The 18,992-nt window shown below is 39.2% G+C and overlaps 2 protein-coding genes across 5 annotated transcripts; one reads left to right on the top strand and one right to left on the bottom strand.

Moving 5' to 3' along the window:
* Window positions 1-1,845: 1,845 nt before the first annotated feature.
* Window positions 1,846-5,308, bottom strand: LOC129360888 (ankyrin repeat and SOCS box protein 9-like). Its single transcript, XM_055031375.1, has 7 exons — window positions 5,107-5,308; window positions 4,940-5,019; window positions 4,131-4,238; window positions 3,680-3,830; window positions 3,368-3,502; window positions 2,755-2,946; window positions 1,846-2,642 (listed from the first exon to the last, which is right to left on the bottom strand). Exons 1-7 carry the CDS (start codon window positions 5,177-5,179, stop codon window positions 2,491-2,493), a joined length of 891 nt encoding a protein of 296 aa, XP_054887350.1. The 5' UTR covers window positions 5,180-5,308; the 3' UTR covers window positions 1,846-2,490.
* Window positions 5,309-5,399: 91 nt separating this feature from the next.
* Window positions 5,400-18,855, top strand: gpr143 (G protein-coupled receptor 143). Of its 4 annotated transcripts, none has more exons than XM_055031372.1 (11): window positions 5,400-5,486; window positions 6,441-6,525; window positions 9,188-9,449; window positions 12,732-12,841; window positions 13,929-14,023; window positions 14,401-14,493; window positions 15,812-15,921; window positions 16,027-16,135; window positions 16,738-16,855; window positions 16,948-17,203; window positions 18,258-18,855. In XM_055031372.1, the coding sequence occupies exons 3-11, from the start codon at window positions 9,194-9,196 to the stop codon at window positions 18,353-18,355; spliced, it is 1,245 nt and encodes a 414-aa protein (XP_054887347.1). In that variant the 5' UTR covers window positions 5,400-5,486; window positions 6,441-6,525; window positions 9,188-9,193; the 3' UTR covers window positions 18,356-18,855. The 4 variants fall into 4 exon arrangements, with proteins under 4 accessions (XP_054887347.1, XP_054887348.1, XP_054887349.1 ...); XM_055031373.1 differs by lacking the exon at window positions 5,400-5,486 and adding an exon at window positions 6,271-6,353; XM_055031374.1 differs by lacking the exon at window positions 5,400-5,486 and having other exon boundaries at window positions 6,299-6,525.
* The last annotated feature ends 137 nt before the right edge of the window (window positions 18,856-18,992 follow it).

The following is an 18,992-nucleotide window of genomic DNA, read 5'->3' as shown; positions in this document are numbered from 1 at the left end:
GACACTCTGTGTGTAGAGGAAAACTCACACTGCACTCCATCCTGATTATCCCCTCTGTGAAACATGGTGGAGGCATCATCATGATATCAGAATGTGTTTAACAGGGATTGTGGAAGCAGGTTCTAAGACTGATTCACAAGCTCACTTTTCAGCAGCACAACCACCAGAAGCCCATAGCCAAGATTTAGATGAAAGTGTGATTTGAACAATTCCCCGCGCCAAGTCCAGGTCAAAATACTATTGAGAATCAATGGCAGCAATTAAACATTTATGCTGAAATTGATGCTCTCCATATAATCTGACTGTGGTTAGGATATTTTGCAAAGAAGTACAAAATATCCAGTTTCTATGTATAAAGAAATACAAAAGCAATACAAAAATACAAAATATTTGATGGGATGTGAATGCTTCTGCAAGCACCATTGTTTCTGTGTATGCAAGCGACCTCCTTAACTTCATGTTGTTGTTCTCCTGCAGTTTGTCAAAGAAAGATGAATGTATTATAAGCACGCCTTCACTCGATGCTACCTTGCTCTTTCGTGTGCAAGTTTCTCCTCGACTCCTCGCGAAAATCGCCATTTGGAAATTTTTTTGGGGGGTAGAAAGTGCCACTGTATATAGAGAAACAGGAAGGAAGGAAAAGGATGGGAGGTTAATGGAGTGTGTTCCTCTGGAGAATACTAGTAAAAGCTTTGGTATCACACATACATAGGCTGATTTTAAGTGCAGCTGAGTGCTGCGGCGTACCTGGCTAAATGTTGGAAAACATCAGGCTGCACTGCGAGGGCCAGCAGCACCCTCCATCGGAAATGCATCCACGACTGAAGTGGATCGTTCTTCAAATGGACACGTGACTGCCATTCCCTGACAGAGTCCTCGCACCAATTTGTCACAATCCAACTAACTACTGAGCAGTGTTTACAATACGTGTTTCCCTGCAGCTGCAGGAGTCAGAGGCTTCTCCACGGAAATTGATTTTTACATTAAACAACCGGTAAAATCAAAACATGCCACAGTGTGTTTCTGACTCCTGGGCACTTGTGCCGCATTTGGAAAGCAGGCGGTGATTTAGTTTGGATGGCAAATTGGAACAAAGGGATCGATACAAACCTAATGAGAGCTGCATTTAACTCGGCGGATGTGGGCGAGCTGAGTGACTTTCGCTTTGGTCGCCATGTAGACGATGTTAATCTCCATGGGGGAACTAGCTCCATACACATCGCTGTGAATGAACTGGTTAGAGATCAACGCTTACAATACACAACCTAATTCATCCGCTCAAATTGTGAGGGGATGAATTTACGAGAGGACGTATGAGAGGAAGTCACATTTTCAGTTTGCCAGAAGTCATTCAGTGGCAGAAGAAAGTGCTGCAGTGAGTTCAGGCAAAAACAAAACCCTGATTCCACCATTCTGACCGTAACAAGTAGTGACAGCATCATCCTGTGGGGATGCTTCTCTTTAGCAATACCACTGGTTGGAAATGGAGCCAAATAGAGAGAAGTGCTGGAGGAAATCTACTAAGACGACTTATAAGAGCTGAGATTTGAGAGAAGGTTCAACACTTAAAATATAGCCAGAGATGTAATGAAATGGTTGAGATCAAACAAATATGAATGGCCCAATAAAATTCTGCTTCTAAATCCCATTGGGAATATTTTGTAAATGTTAAAAGTTGTTGTTTACACAACTTCTCCAGATTTAAAAAAAGGAAAATTAATAAAATGTTGTGAAACTTATTTCACATTTCAGCCAATCAAATGAATGTCAGTGCGTCCACCCTTGCAGCACTGTGCCAAAGGTGCATTTTGTGTGTCAAAGGCATTATTTTTTATCAGCAGTAGATGAAATTTCAATTGTGTTTATTTGCATAATTCCAATTCACAACAAATGTCATCTTGAGACACTTTGCAAAACAAGATGCATCTTAGTAACGGTTGAAAATGAAAAGACAACAAGCACTACACATTAAAAGAGAGCAGAATTGGAAACATTGCTTTCAAGTAGTTCAAGCCAAGCAGCAATGCTTGTAGATGAAACATTAAAGATTTTAAATACTGTACATGTTTATCCAACTCAGAGGAAATCACCTGAGACATGGGAACTCTTATTTATTGTATTCTGGTTTAATTGTTAGATTTTTTTTTCTTTTAAATTACGAGGAACATTCATCTCGTGTATTTTAATCCAGCTTTTATTTACAACATGGAAAGAAATGCAACATTAATGAGGATTTATATGTTGTGTTAAAGCTAGTCTTTCAGAGGTTTGTGTGCTTTGATTTTATTTTCATTTGATATGTGTTATTGCTAATGAATATTTTATAAAAGCATCTTCCAACAAGAAGTTTCTTTATTTACATAATGAATCAGTTCACACTCATCCTGAGGCTCTCCTAGTGGAATTATCCTGCCAGGTTGTGCAAGTTCTCCCCCTGCTGGCCTGAATGTGAAAAGGCTCAGAGTTTGGGGTTGAAAGATGGAAGTGATTTCAGTGTTTGTGAGCATCCCTCTGCTCTGATTGGTAGAGCAGATACTGTATCAGCTGAGTGGGGAGGTGAAGGTCAGGAATCCCACCCAGCCTGTGCTTCCCCGCAGTTTTCCTGACGCACAGCCGGCACAGCTGCTTTAAAGGAGACACTGCTGGGGTCATCAGAGAGAGGATTTGATTATGTGCTTACAGTCCCAGCAGTACAAAGGGCGTTGGACGCCCACCCATCTCTGTTATTTCACTCTGTAACTGTGAACTGAATACCTCCTGGGTCTCTTAGCAGTCGCCCCACTGGGCTGTCAGGAGGAACCAGGTCCAGAGGCCGCTTGCCCTCTGAGTTCACCAGGAGCCGGTCCGCTCCGTGGTCGAGGAGGGCAGAAACCAACCCAGGGCTGGACAGACGTGCAGCGATATGCAGGGGAGAGTCACCAGAAGCGCCCTTGTTAGCATCGGCACCTGTAGCGGGAGAGGGAAGGAGTTTAAAATAATTTGCTGAACTACATTGAAGCATTTTGATGTTTTGTTGTTTTTTTTTGCAATTTTATACGTTGCGATTTCTCTTATCTTGTGGGACTGGACGTACATGCACCCCACACTTTTGATACTATCTGTTTCATTTCAACATTTTGTTCTGTTCAGGGAGAGTAATTGTTCATTGATGGTGACATGTCTGATGAAAACTAAATGAAAGTTACTTGATAACTTTCATTATCAGTCATTTCGAAACCTTCTAATTCAAATGCAAAAAAAAAAAAGGAAAATGAAAAACGCTTTCTGCCTCATTCCAAGTTTGAATTTGGTTATTTCAGTCCATCATCAGTCTAAACCCGTAATGAATGTTTGTGAGGATCAAAGTTGAAACTCGACGCCTCCTCACCGAGCTGAAGGAGTTTCTTCACTGAACTCAGTTGCTGATTGGAGCACGCAACATGGAGAGGAGACCCTAATGAATCGATATCCTGATCCACGTCTGCTCTGTACTCAACAAGCGCTTCAATGCACTCAGGGTGACCTGGGGAGAGAAGCAGAACCACTAAACTGAGAATTGACACAGCTGAGATCATCCGCTTCAAATATGTTTGACGCTTCTGTGTTCATACGTCTCTCTCTCTTTCTAGCTATTCATGCTAGCACTGACTAAGCTCAGCAGAGATTATGCAAGCACATGCTTTGGAATGTGACCTCTAACCCTTAGCTGCAGCCGAGTGGATTGGCGAACTGGTCGGGCTGATGCCCCGGGGGGTCGCTCCATGCTGGAGAAGCAGAGAGACGCAGGTCACGTGGCCCCTGGCACAAGCTTCTGTTAATGCAGTGCGTCCATCTACAGTTGTGTTATTAACCTGAAGTTGGAAAAAAAAAAAAGACAGCAATGTCTGGCCTCTGCTTTGCATAGCGCATTTTGCTTGCTGGTAGCTACATTTGCCTGTGTGCTGCTATGTGCATTTGGTTAATTTCTCACTCATTTCAGTTGCCTTCTGGTTAAGCCTAGCAATAATTAAATGTTGCTGTTAACATGCAAGAATGACAGGCTTTATTGAAGAAAATCTTAAAAAAAAGTCATGAAGTTTTAATTTGACTTCATATTTAGTTCTTTCTCATTTCTGTGGGCTGTAAATCACTTACATTTGTAAATCACTTACATTTGCTCCGTTTTCCACCAGAAGCTTGGCACAGTTTGCGTGGCCCTGCAGGCATGCTCCATGAAGGGGAGAGACTTGGTCCAGAGTGTTTAGATTTACACACGTTCCCTGTGAACGCACCAGTATCCATACCACTTTTGACACATTAGCGCAACAAAAGTCAATTTGTCTTATTGGAACGTTTTGTCATAGACTAACACAAAGTTGTGCATAACAGTGGAAAGAAGAATGAGACAAATCAATATAAACTTGTATTTATCCTCTATACTTTCATACATTGAAAGTCAGTACAATCAACTGCATTGAGAAACCACTTAATTAGTAAAAAGAGTTAAAATTTGTAATTTCTTCTTTGTATTTATACAGCTGGTTAAGGCCAACTGTAAATACACAAACACTTTTTTGTCCACCATGTCTTGGTAGGAAAAGAGGCCTGTGATCACTCAGGCAAGCATAAAAAAAAACACAGGTCACATCAGCCTGATCAACAATCCTCACAGAGAAATGTTCTGGTTGCTGGATCATATTATGTGGACATTTTCCATCAGTGAATTTGGTCAGTGCTATTGTAAAGAAATGCATCTGCAGGTCTGCAGATGCAGAAGTAAACATGTCAGATACTGGGAATCCAATCTGAGGCAAGACTTGGAAATGAATGATCCATACACGAAAGTATGCAAAAGATCAAAGGTAGTGAAAAACATCAAAGCTTTGCAGCACTATCACAAACTAGCATTTGAAATAGGAATGTGCGGCCAGTTGACACACACAAGAATTTTAACATTTTAACTCCAGAAGTTAAACTTTACCTGATCAATGAGTCTTTGCAGACGGAGAACGTTTCCATTGAAGGCTGCATCGTGAATCGGAGACCAGTCGGCTTCCACATCTCCATGTGAAAAGCAAAAAGTTGCTGAGACCTTGAAGTGATATATACACGTCTACTGTAATAACCTATTAAAAGTGTTAAACTCACCACTCATCAAAGAGTTGGAGAAATAAACAGCTGCTGCCTCTGGACATGCTGTGTCTTTGTTTCCAATAGACATACTTCACCTGGTTTAAGGTCCTAGTTTCCCTTCTGTCAGGCTGGAATATATTTTTGTCCTATTGTGAGAGCAGTTCTTGATGTTTTCATGCTATTTCCTTCCTGCAGGAAGAACTGTAATGACTCAGCTCTGGCCAATGGGAGTGCAGATGGAAAAGGAGAAGCAAGTTAAGCCTGTTGGTATTTTTTTTGTTGTTGAAATTCGACACGGCACATGCACACCCATTATCTCTAGCAAGTGACGTGACTATTTTCCTCTGTTGTGTCTGACTTCAGATTTTAAATTTAGGTCAACTGGATCAGATTGGGTAAGTAAATATATTGAACTATATATGTGTTTTTGTTTTCTGATTTCAGTCATTTCCTGTACAGAAATTTCAGTTCCCTGTCTGTTTTTACTGTGAGTAACTTGATTTAGCGTCCTGACACTTCAAGTCAAAGCATAGTTTATTTAATGATCAGCAGTAACCAGTGACTCTCCAGTTTTGTATTAACATTGTTTTGACTGACTTAGCAGTGATGACTAGGTTAGTGCTCTGTGTTTACTGGTTAGGACCCACAGTGGCACCAGTTCAACATCAACCTTTAATGGTGGGGAATATTTTAACAATTTATCACCCTATTGAACATCTATTCAACCATCAATGCAGTCATAACTAAATTATTTGAGTTTGTGATGTCATCATATCATTTTCAAAAAGGAGGCATGTCTGGTCAGGTGATTGTTTTGGTTGCTAGGTGTAAAATCCAATTTGTTAAATAGCTACAACATTTTAGTAACAAACATACAACATTTATAATTATTCTGTAATAACCATATTTCTTTTATATGTGTTAGCAGTCTAACAAACACCAATCTTGATATTAATTAAATGTGACACAAAAAAAAAACTGCCAGAGTTCCTCCAGTTGGACACACGGCAGCCTGCAGACTCTGTTTCATTTGTTTTCACTGTGTGTAAAATATTCTCACCATTAATGCACGTGTTCGCCACCTAAGAGTTCTTTAGTGCTACTGTCCTGTTACAGTGCAGGAAGGCCAGCAGAGGGCAGCCACAGAGAGCAAATGTTCAGATTAAGTCAAAAGTCTAACTGCATTGTTCCTGGGTTTAGTTAATCCCTGGCAGCAGGCTGCAAACCAGACACACAATTAACTCTGTGGCGTGTCACGGAAGGTATGGATTAGAATGCAATCGTACCAACCGTATGAATGCCCTCTCTGTTTGACTGATTCTTTGAAGGTCCTTGATGCTTTGTTTCAGATCTCCAGCCTAGTGAGCACATCCAGCAGCTGACTTCTGCAGGATCAGGACAGGGTGTGGGGTTGCCTGATGCACACATGCAGAGGTAAGACGACCTTAGCAGGCAGAGTGCAGCCGATGTTCACCCTTACAACAGAAGAACCTAATTTAGCTTGTCTTTTTTTATTCTGGTCAACACTATGTGTGGTTTTTTTTTCATTATCAGAGTATCACATGATAAAGGAACTACTGTTTTCTTTTTTTTTTTTTTTTTGCAGTTTACTTTCAACTTCCCGTCAAGTTAAGTTGCTATTCCCCAAAATAAGCTATATGCAGCACAATGCAAAAGTCTGGATTTATTCTTACTTTTCTTATGTGCTCATGTTGATGAATTAAAACCTTGCAATATTTTCAAATGATTTAAGCCTGTAGTTCGTAAGGATTTCGGACATTTTTCTTTGAGGAACGACGCATATCTCAGGCCATGTTAGAGTTCATTTTGGGTTTATTTACTTTTTTTCCCTGTTATAGATGCATTTTTATGTAGAACTTAAAAAAGTTTCTTTTAAACACAGTAAAAAGAAAATCTATAGAGCTATTAATCTTGAGTGACTGGAGGAAGACAAAACTCATGAACAGTTTTGGCTGTATTTATGTATAGGCTATCGACTCGCATGTGCACATGATTTTGCTGCACATATGACACATGCACATGACCACAAATCCCCATCTAAAGTGATCATGTGTTGGCCCAGTTCTTATCCAATTTTAAGCATAAATCTACAAAACATAAGTGTCCCTTATTTTAATTGCTGTGGTGAAGGGAGTTCCATCTTATTTATAACCTTTTACATCACAAATATTAATGTTTCAAAACAAACTGGCTTTCTGTATGTGGAGAAAATAAGACAATAAGTTTAAGACGGCAGAACAACATGTTCTACATTTACAGTGTGTCTGTCACCCTAAATCTTTTGTAATATTTTCATTTTACAAGTTTTGTTTCTTTAAAAAAAAAAAAAGGAAACCACATAAGCAGAAAAAATAAATAAATATGAGCCCATGCTTAGGCATGTAGACACAGAAGCCAACAGGAGCGGCAGATTAATTATCCGCCTCACTCTAAAAACTTCTGGGTTATTTCTTTGACCCGAATGCTGGGTTTATGCTGCGGGGACAAAACTAAAAAAACTACCAAACGGCTTTCTGAGTGCTGCAGAGGAAGCGCTCTGCTTCGAAACAAAGGAGCTGGTTATTTACTTCAAGTGGAGAAAAGTGGACATTCATCCGGTTGAGATCAACAGGGCCTGTGTGGAGTGACTCTCTCAGTCTTTGGTCTTCTGGAACTGGAGGATGATCGGCTCTGGGCGGGGGATACCAAGCAGCTGCAGAAAAAGAAAGAACAGAGACTATACCTCCTGAGGGTCTTCAGGAAAAAAAATTCTTTCCTTGAAGCAAATATTGGGTCAGAAATATGAAATTGTTACTTCTACCCCTGATATGACTCTTTGGGTTAGGAACCCAATGAGTATGCTGCGTCAAACCCATAAACCAAACTTTTTTGTTTTAAATCCGCTTAGATCCGGAACCGTAATCATTTTTAACCCAGCAGTTTTTAGAAAGCATTAACATAAAAAGCATTCAGTTCCTAACAGGGATGCAGCGTGTCTGGGCTTGAAATGTACAGTTGACAGATACCAGGCATGCTTTTATTTAGCCAAACACTATACAAGACGACTCAGAATATGAAGCATAGGTGAGGAAGGCATTAAGTTAAAATGTATGTCTTCCACAAAAGTATTTATATCCACTAATCAATACATGGTTTTCATCTTAAAATCTGAACTCTTATTTGCACTTAAATCAGAACTCACTTAATAGCTAGACAGTACATTTGTGTGTAATTGAATGTAAAAATTACAAAATATAAACAAGGATATTTTCAATAGCGATGTTCAAGTCATCGTCTGACGATAGAAAGAGTGTTTAACACAACTGCATGTCTCCTACTTAAAGTGACAACCTTAGCATGGAGAACAAATAAACACATGCCACAAGCCATTTAGGGTACACAGCGAACTGATCTGGAATGATGCAATATGTGGTCTTGCCCTTGCACATAATACATGGTGGTGGCAGTATCATGCTGGGCACATGCCTTTCTTTAAAAGAGAGGGGAGGAACCAAAGGCTTGAGATTTGGTCAGTAGGTTGGCGTTAGACATTCAGCCATGGATACAACCAAACTGTTAAGATTAAGTGCGGTGACCCAGTCAAAGTAAGGGCCGCCTGGAGACAATTCAGAATTTGAAGGACACGGTGAACATTGCAGATTATTGTGACTTATTCATGTTTTTAATGCGTGCACTCATAAAGTTGGGTTTCATTTTTTGTGACTGTTTTACTCCATTTGAAGTTGATGTTATTGCTTTGACCTTTACATTTGCTAGACGAAGAATTAAAAAGGAAACTTTAAGTCTGCTTCTGCCGGCTGACATAATCAGTCTCTTTCATACAACAGGCTTTTGTCGGTGCCTTGCATTGTGCGGCAGACTTAAGCTACAACTTCAGGGATTAAACAGAAGCACATGATGATTCAACCCCGTGATTTGTCGAGGAGAGCTGCCTCATGGACTCAGTCATTTCCTTTTTCTTTTCCTTTCCCCTTCTTCCTCTCCTTCTCCTTCTTCCTCCTCTTCTTCTTCTTCCTCCTGCGAGCGCCGTCTTCCCCTCTCCCTCCTCTTCCTGCTCCTCCGCGTCGCCCCGCAGTCCGTGATGGCCTCCCCGCGGCTGGAGACGTTCTGCTGCCCGAACCGGGACGCTGCCACGGAGTTCGCGGTCTCCTTCCAGCCCGTCCTGTTCGGGGCTCTGAGTCTGGGCAGCGCCGCTCTGAGCCTCGCCTTCGCTGTCCTGCAGGTTCTGCCGAAGCGCAGAGGATACAGGAGACTGGGACAGTACCCTCTGCCGAGGCCCGCCTCCTCCTCCAGGATATTGTTCATCATCAGTATATGCGACATACTGGGATGCGCAGGTAAACAAACCAATCATCAAAAGCGACCGATTCAGTTTATTTCTTTTTATATGTTTTTTTTTCTTTTCTTTCTCTTTTCTTTTCTTTTTCAGCCTCAGGGGGGAGGGTGGTGGTGGTGAAAGTGCTGCTTTTTCTCGGCGTGGTTCTGGGTTTGATTACGCGCATGAATAGTTTCTTTTAACCCCTTTGTTGCACGACAACAACAAAAAAGAGAGAAAAAAAGAGCGTTTGAAAACTTTTATGGAAAAAAATGGACAAACTATGGGGGATTGTTCAGCAAAAAGACAACACAAAACAAACAAGCAAGCAAACAAACAAACAAAAACAGAAGAAAAATTGTAATTAAATCCGCTGCTTTTGTTTTTGTTTGTTTGTTTGTTTGTTTTTGGTAAAAATAATAATAATAATAATAAATAAGTAAATTATATATTTTTAGGAAGTTACATTTTTTTGCCGCTTTTTATTATTTTAAAACAAATATGTAGAAAGTATTTGTTTGTAGCAAAGTATGTTTTTTTATGTACAAAAAAATCCATTTATTCCAAAATTGGTCCCATATTTGTCAACCGTCATATATGCCGGTAGGAGGCGCTGTTTCGTCCAAGCACTTCAAAAGCGCTGAACTATTTACATGTTTAAGTTTCCAATACATTTTCTTAAGAGCACACTTGTTAAGTAAAAAACAATTAAAATGCATATAGCAGGTTTTAAGACTTTGATTTTGAAAATCCCCCTCACCAGATGCACAAATTAAGGTGAGCAGGATTTCACAAAATGAAGCAATTAGAGGTCAGTTTCGTTTAAAAACATTTTGTTTAGATATTAAGAGGATTCCCTCATCATCCTTTTTGATGACAAAACAGTAAAGCAGCTTATGTTTAAATTTTGTAGTCTGAAACAATGAACAAATAAAATGATTTGTATTTGTTTGTTGTTCTTCATTTATGAATTCGGAAGAAATCTGGTCTGCTTGTAATCCCAACAATCAACTAAAACAGTGTAAGATGAACACCTTATGAGATAATAATAATTAAACAATCTTCTTGCCATGCTTGTGAAAATCACAAAAGCCGCAACGTAACTGCATTGCCACACTATTTCAATGAGTTAGATCAGTAAAGACTATTCTTTCCTCTGGAGACAATTTGGCAACAGTTGCTGAAAATTAATACTGGATATAATAACATTCCACTTGCCACAGGCCATGTACGGTACATAGCAAACTGATCTGGTATAACATAATATACCAGAGTTTATTGCTGTAAATACTCTTTGAGTGAGTCACAGCTTTTATTTTAGTACTTTTTTTTTTACAATGGGGATTTGCCACTAATACATTCAAAATGTTTAGATTTCTGCTGGATTTCACACTTAGAGTACGGCGCATGCCAGGAGGACGTAAATTGTGTTTCCAATGTGCATTTAAAACTGAGCGAGTGTAACAAAGTTACTTCCTTCAGGAATAAATAATCTGATCCTCAACCCATGTCTCTGATCACCAGTTATAAAAATGAAATATCCTCTCATTTAGAGGCTGTGAACTTTGTATTTTTGTAGTAGTTTATATACGTCTGTTAATCATTTCTTTTACAGGCAGCTAAACCCACCTGCTGCTCCCCCTGTATTATGAGTACCTGTTTTGGAAACTCCGTTCACATATCGGATGAAGCTGTAAAACCTGGCTTTCCTATTGCCGTCACAGATATAAACGTTATTAGATTTCCATGAGGTCAGATTTACAGCGAGTCCCTGCAGAGTGGCTGAGGAGCTGCAGATTGCAAAACCCAGCAGAAACAGACAAAAAAATAAATAAATGTAATATGGTGCTTCACCAAAATCCCTTTGGAAATGTTGACAAAATGAAGAGTCAATTCCATTTAACTTGCGAATGAAAAACGGACAGTGAAGACTGGCAAATTTTGACCAATTCCTTTATTTATTTTGAAATATTTTCTTTCCTAATCAAATTTTCCTTTCGCTTTACAAAGACACAAGTAACCGACTTCTAAATAGTAAATAATGTTCAGTTGAAAATATATGTTTTTGTTTTTTTTTGCTGCAGTTTCATTACAAATTTTATGTATTGCTTTTTAACAAAGACTTAAGCAAAATATTTTTAAGTGCATTTTCTCAAATATGAAAAAAGTTTGTCTATTTTCTTTATGCTGTAACAAAAGTAAAGCCAGTTGACATCAGCGGGTTAATAAGCTGGATCATCTGCTCGTCTTGCTGCTTAACAGACAAGCAGCTCGTAGCTTTTCTTTTATAAAAGTGATGAGTGGCACTCGCTTTCATTTTCCTCCCATGCCTGTCCTTGATTTTGTGGCCAGGACTGATCCGAAACAAGCGCAATGAGGCCTCTTCTGGACTCCAAACTGTGAGCGTGCATCAGAAAGTTAGAGACATACATAAGTAGTCAGTCATGCTGGATCTTGAGATCAAATCCCTCATGTGGTTTTGGCTAGTTAACTGTATTTAGAGATCCGGGAAATTTTAATTCTTATGAACCAAATTAAGCCCAATTCCAGTCTAAGCATCCATGTTATTTTAGATTTCTTTTCCACACAAAAATGTATATTACAATCAATTCTTTAGGAAAAAAATAGGTCTCAATCCAATGCTTTCATGCAATAGTCATCATTCTCTCACGTGAGCAATAAAATGATTAATTATATTTTCTCTTTTTTTTTTTTAAATACAGCCTTATTCTGCAATCATTTAGGATTTCACATATTAGTGCTAATGGCTTGAGTATTTACTAAAGCTTATCATATTAGGAGACTCCGACCCTCATGCATTCGGTCCAAGCTGTTGCTCAGCATGCAGAGGAAGCACAGCACTGACACCTGAACTGTTCATTCATCACTTTTCCTGGCAAGAAGACGAGCAGGTGAAGTCATGTGTTTCCACGTCCGGTGAGATCCAGTCACCGCTGTGGAATTAGAGCAGCACACAGACGAAACATGGAGCGGCATGCCCTCTGCGTTGCGTGAAAGTTCCAGGAGACCTCCTTATTTATTTTTTTTTCCCAGTTTCGCTAAGGAAATGGAAACACCCCAATAAAATGCATCCGCTCGAGGCTCACATTTCCATGATGTTAAGCCACTATTAAAAGGACTCCCCGACTGACAGTAATTAATTCAAGCAGTAAACCAAAACAGCAAGAAAAGCAAACACGTGTTGAGACACTAATTAAAGCCAGGTAAATTTCACATGGCCCCTTTGTGTTTACTCCGCTTCTCCTCCAGTTTAAGACTCAATGTGACTCTCTCTCTGTTTCAGGGATCATTGTCAGGTCCTCTGTGTGGCTGGGTCTGCCGAGCATCGTCGAAGGCATCTCAGTGACCAACAACACGGACGTGTTGCCAGAGGCCTTCTGCGTTGGCAGCGCAGTAAGCGTACAAGATGCTCCTTTGAACATCTTCATGTGGTCAAGCAGCTCAGTTAAACTACGGCCACACATCATGTCTTTGGTTTATGCTTGAAAGATTATAAGGAAGGCTGTTTTTTTTTTTTTTTTTTTTTTATAATCACGCATGATTCTGGAAAATGTAGATGTCATGGGAGGTCATTTGCTCGAATGGGAGCTCAGTAAGTAGATGGGAGTAAATTGTGTCTCAGATTGTAATTTTGAACAGTTTCCAGCTACCATGAGACTTATGGTATGATTATCTCGGGTGAACATATTATTGTTTTGAAGTGTTTACACAAAGAGTTAAAACTGAAATATACAGAACAGTATAATCTATCAAAATCAATCAGCAGGATGAATTCTTGGCGTTCTGATGAGCATTCTCTGTTGCATATTTAAAGAAATAATGGGATTTCTGTATTTTTGTCAGTGTTATAATTTATTTAAAAACAAGAGCGCATCAGATTGAGAAAAAAACAACAACAACTAGTAATCAATGGCATAAAAATATTGTCTTTATATTCAGGATAAATGTACCCCAAAAAAACTATCTGATGAATAAATACAATCTTTAAAAAAACAAAGATACCACACCAACACGGCTTTACACACTAATTAAAAGGGTAAATTTCAACTTGGGATTAAAAGTATTAATTATAATGATTAATCTAAGAATTATCAGGATCTTATGGGCTTCTCTTGAATGCCTAAAGGAAAGGGTTGTGAACCCAATTTTGACTCCTAATATCCACTTTAATCTCAGCTTGGACAGAAAGGGATATGAGGACCAGGACTGGTTAATCAGTCGAGGGACTATTAACGCAAGGGAAAAAAAATCTGTAAGCAACAAGTGGGGGTGGGGCAGTGTTATGTTTCTAAAGAAAACTATTTTTCAAGCAGACTAAACCTCATAACCTTCAGGAGGGGCAGCTTCATCAGCACCATTTTGAAACATTTGGCATGCTCAGGCCTAATTGGTTCATGGCTAGTTGCCACCAAATACAACAGATTTTGTGCTTTATGAACCATGAATTTTGCCAATTATCATCCATTTCGATGTGTTACAGATGTGGATCCAGCTGTTTTTCAGCGCTTCGTTTTGGTGGACTTTCTGCTACGCCGTGGACGTCTTCCTGGTGGTGAAAACCTCTGCTGGGATCAGGTTCTTTTGAGCTTCACTTCTCCTTCACGGTTCATTGTTACCGCAAACCTTCCTCCCGTAGAAGACAGGACGAAACAAGAATAAAAAATAATAATAAAAAAATTTATCCAAAACTGAGAAGCACCCATTTAGTTTCAGCTCTATATGTAAGATGCTTTTCTGTCCACTTTCTTTCACTCCTGCCTCTGAGTGAATTGCTGTTTGATGACACAGTGATAGCCGTTCATGTTGCTCTTCTCTCTTGTCAAAGCAGCGTGTTTGTTTCTTTTTTCTATGAGAAGAGAGAGAGAGAAAAAAAATACCATCCACAAGAAACAGATCTGCAACTTGTGCTGAGAGTCCAAGTCTCATGACTTTCTCTCTCTTTTCCCCCTCAGCACCATTGTCCTCTACCACATGATCACGTGGGGTCTGGCTGTGCTGCTGTGTGTTGAAGGAGTGGCCATGCTCTACTACCCATCCATCTCTGAGTAAGATACTTTTCTGTTTCCCCCCCCAAAATAAATCAAAATCCCCTTCCAGTGTTGCAGCTGAAAGCCATGAGAATCGTTTATCAAATGATATTTCCATCCCGGAGAACAATAAAGTTATTGATTGAGTGATCCAGGATTTTTTTTCTAATCTTTTTTTTTTTTTCCACACAAGCCGAACTGCTTTGCATAAAATGACTCCGGTGACATTTTGACTGCAGCAGAAGGGAAAGATCTCACGGCTCTGGTTTTGTTGGATTTCTCCTCTCCGCTTTCAGATCAGTTGGTCAGAGGATCCCAACTAACAGATTTTCGTGGCTAACATCATAGGATCTAAAAATGAAGCTAAAGTTTAGGGTGATGGCGAGAAGTCCTTCCAACGTCAAAAGCTTTGATGTTCATCACAAAAGATAAATCATCAGTGGAAGAATGAACAATTCTGCTCAGTAATGACAGAAAAGGTGAATTCCTGAAATGTCAGTAAATATTTTTCCACTGATTATTGAGGAACATAAAAACAAACAAACAAACAAACATTTTGGCATGCAATTTTCCAATAAAATGTAAATAAAACCAGAAATGTTTTTTTTTTCTTCCCAAAATATAACTGGTGTAGAATTTCGTTCATGCAGGATTTCTGAAGGAGCCTTTTTGAAAAATGTTTAGTTGCCTGAGGGATAAACTCAGGATTTTTTCGAAAGATATTTTGTCTTTATTTTATTATCTTTGAGAGATGCCCGATGAAATAAGATAATTTTAAATCTAAATCCGACAGAATCTCAATGAAATTAGGCTTACATACCTCTTCAGATTCAATTTTTTCCCTAATAACAAGATTCTTGTAAATAAAGAACATCTCAGTTTTTTAAGCAGCTCTTTTGAAACTGGGTAATATTTTTGACCACTCGTCATCACTTCATTTCCAATAGCCGATTTGGAATCACTCTCATCATTTAGGTAATATTTCTGGGGACAAGTTAGTGGATTACTAGAAATAAGCATTAAATTATTTTATTGGATTAATATTATGGTTTTTACCTCTTATAACAAATCAAATGTAGACTGACTAGACTGTGTAGCCTTGAGTCATATATGTTTCTACAGCACATTGCATTTCTATTTCATTTGATGTGTGGTTTTTGTCCACTTCCTCTTACTTCTCATACAGATTTTTTTTTTAATCGCTATTTTTGTCTTCAATTTGTGTTTCTGTGAACATTTTAGTATTCTGGAAGCAGCTCGTCAGATTAAATGCAACATGTCAAAGCAGATTATTTATTCCACTGCTGAATAAACCGTGTTCCCTCTCCTGGTGCAGCTGTGAACAAGGCCTCCAGCACGCTGTTCCCCACTACATCACCACGTATGCCCCCATGCTGCTCGTCCTCATAGCTAACCCCGTGTTCTTTAGCCGGACCGTCTCTGCAGGTCGGTTCACCTCTACCAATTCACTCTCCCACAAGTGGCAGTGCATCACAACACGCATTTGCAAGGAGAAAACACAATAAAGGTGACTTTCTGATCTCTCCACAGTGACATCTTTATTAAAAGGACGACAAGGAATCTATACAGAAAATGAGAGACGGCTGGCTAACGAGATTAAAATCCGATTCTTTAAAATAATGCTCGTGTTCTTTGTTTGGTAAGTTGCCAACCGTTGCGGCTCCACTCAGATTTTCACCTTTGTGTTTTTAAATGGACATTGTACAATTGTCTTCAGATATTCCCCACCCCCGCCCAGCTTAGCCCAGTTTATGTAAATAACACCAAATAACAACAAATATCTTTTGAAGACGCTTCAATTCGGTTAAATAGAAAACAGCAGCAGTACAGAATTAACGGACATCGGCTCATTTCATTTCAATCCAATCCGGTTATGCAGTTGCATCCAGATTCAACTCTTCCAATTGGAATGAATAGTTTGTTTTTCTCTCAGCGGTTACCATTATATTGACTCAAAGATACAGTCTTGCTTTGTAATCATGTGCCTTTAGTGTTTTTTGCTGTGCTTCAGGACTTTGTCCTGCTTTAATGACGGTCCAAAACTACACATTTTTACAAATACCTTTTGCTGTAAAAAAAAAAAAAAAATCCTATTGATGTATTTTGAGTTAAATGATGCAAAATTGTTAAGCTGATTTGAACATGTTCTGTAATCTTTGTTGTTTTTTTGCTTTATTGCTCTTTGTAAGATTGGATCTTCGTTCACGTTGGTAATTTTTTTTATTTTATTTTTTATTTTAGCTGGGCTCCAAACATCATCAATGAGAGCCTCCTCTTCTACCTGGAGATGCAACCAGATATCACTGACAACAGTCTGAGAGACATCAGGAACGCAGCTCTCACCACATGGTTCATCATGGTTGGTTGAACAACAATACCAGACGCAGATAGCTCATACTTTCCTATGACTATTTAATTACTTTTATTTATCTTGCATCTTTCATGTTTCAGGGCATTCTGAACCCAATGCAGGCTTTCCTCAACACCCTGGCCTTCCACGGCTGGACTGGCTGGGACGTGGACCTCAACCCGCAGAGGAGCAGGGAGCTGGCCTGGGACTCGGGCTCTACCTCGGCGCCTAACACAGGCGGACAAAACCCGGTGGTGGGAACGACTCTGCTGTACCAGAGTCACGTTCAGGAAGTGCAGAAGAACACGATAGGAAATGGACAGCAGCACTCTGATGCCATCAGTGTCCTCTCTGAAGGTAATTGGCTTGCCAGTGGTGCAAGCAGCTCGCCAGTATATCAGGGCTGGTGATGCGCATGAACAGAATGACACATGAGCATCATGTGCATTGCACCTTTCCAACATGCATTTTTACCACAAACATAGCTTAGCCAACATAAACGGTTAGACTTTAGCGATCCTTACCAGAACAAAAAAGCAGTAATTCATTTATTTTATTTTTACATCAGTGTTGTTGGTGACCTCTGTTATGCAACGTCTATTTTTGACCTCCACATAGTGCAGCTGTAGCATGAAACTACACTCCTCTGGGATTTTATGGATTGTCTGTAAATAATGATCTGAAGTGGATGAAACATTAACGGTCTATTTGGTATGTGGATACACAGCTGAGAGACGTGTTTGTCTATTGTGTAATTTAATCAGTGACTTTGTGACTTTCCATTCAGGGTTGTTAAGCATCATTATTTAGAGGTAATCAGATGATTAGCAGAGAGAAATGGAGGCAGAGGGAATGGTAAATATGCACATAAGCAGGAGAAATAATTCCCATATCTGCAACTAATGCGGTCGAGTGCAACAATCCTGTGATAAATATTTGTCAAGCTTATATTGTTAACTTTTTGATCGGTTTAAAAAAGAAAAAAGAAATCCTCTGGTGGAGAACACAATGTAAAATCCGACAGTTTAAGTGGTATAAACTGTTAGTTGAGAGACTTTAGTTACCACATTCAGGCAAGTTTGTTGTATTGGACTGCATCAGTTTTAGCTATAGGCGTGCCTTGTGACCTTCCAGTGTAGTGTATGCAAGTGTGAATCTGCTGAACAGATTGATGTTTTCATTCCAACACTACAGTTCTGTGTGTGCGCCTTGTCTTGTCACTAGCACCTCTGACATCTTTTTAAAAATAAAGTTATTATTCTGAAGGACTTATGGTTTTTATTCTGAACATGCAATGTGGCAACAAACTAAAAAAAAAAACAATACTTGAATTGTAACTACACTTTATATTGTGTAATAGGTTTTAAGTGTGTGCAGCAACGAGTAATCTGCCCCTATTTTGTCTTGCTAGGTTCAGAGTCTAGTACAGTTGAAATCCACATTTCCAGCGAGCTACAAGGGGACGTAGACGCTGACGGAGAGTCCTTGGAGAACTCTGTGAGACACTAGCTGGCCTCCTCCACACTCCAACTCCCTCCCCTTTTACATCGTATTAGTTTTTAGAAGTTAGTTTTAGTCAAGTGTTACGATGGCAACTTCTTTTGAGAAAGCTGCTCTGACACAGTAGATTCCATTTTCTGTTTTTAAGACCTTTTTTTTTTTTTTACCTCTAAACATGTTAACCGTTCAGCAGTATTTATAGTTTCTTTTGCTGATCAGCCCCAGCAATTTTTATTTTTCTTGCAAAACAAACTGACATTTGTTTTGTTATCTAGTTACAGATTGACCTTTAGTGCTGGAAGAGATTTGTTTTGTTTTCCAACGAGAAAATTCTTTCAGCTTGGTGCACTGATCTTGTGAAATGGATCCCATCAATAAGCTAAGAAGACACTACAAATTCTTTAAGCTTATCAGTGTGTTTTTTATAAAGGCTATTGTATTTTACGCTATCAGTCTATGTATTTTCGCACAAATCTATCTTATGTCGTTATTAAATACCTTATAGATTTGTTGTTTGCTATGAGTGGTTGTGAAAGACTGCATTGCAGAAGAGCTGAACATTTAATTATATTACTTTAACAAATCCAAACCAACCCGAAGGATGGCTTCTCGACCTTTCCATTGAGTTTCCACACATTTCCCAAGG

This window comes from Poeciliopsis prolifica, unplaced genomic scaffold (genome assembly GCF_027474105.1).
Source record: "Poeciliopsis prolifica strain line A6 unplaced genomic scaffold, Auburn_PproV2 SCAFFOLD007, whole genome shotgun sequence".
NCBI classification, from domain to species: Eukaryota; Metazoa; Chordata; class Actinopteri; order Cyprinodontiformes; family Poeciliidae; genus Poeciliopsis; species Poeciliopsis prolifica.
The sequence above is the reverse complement of the archived record's forward strand: the minus strand, read 5'-3'. Positions and strand labels throughout refer to the sequence as shown.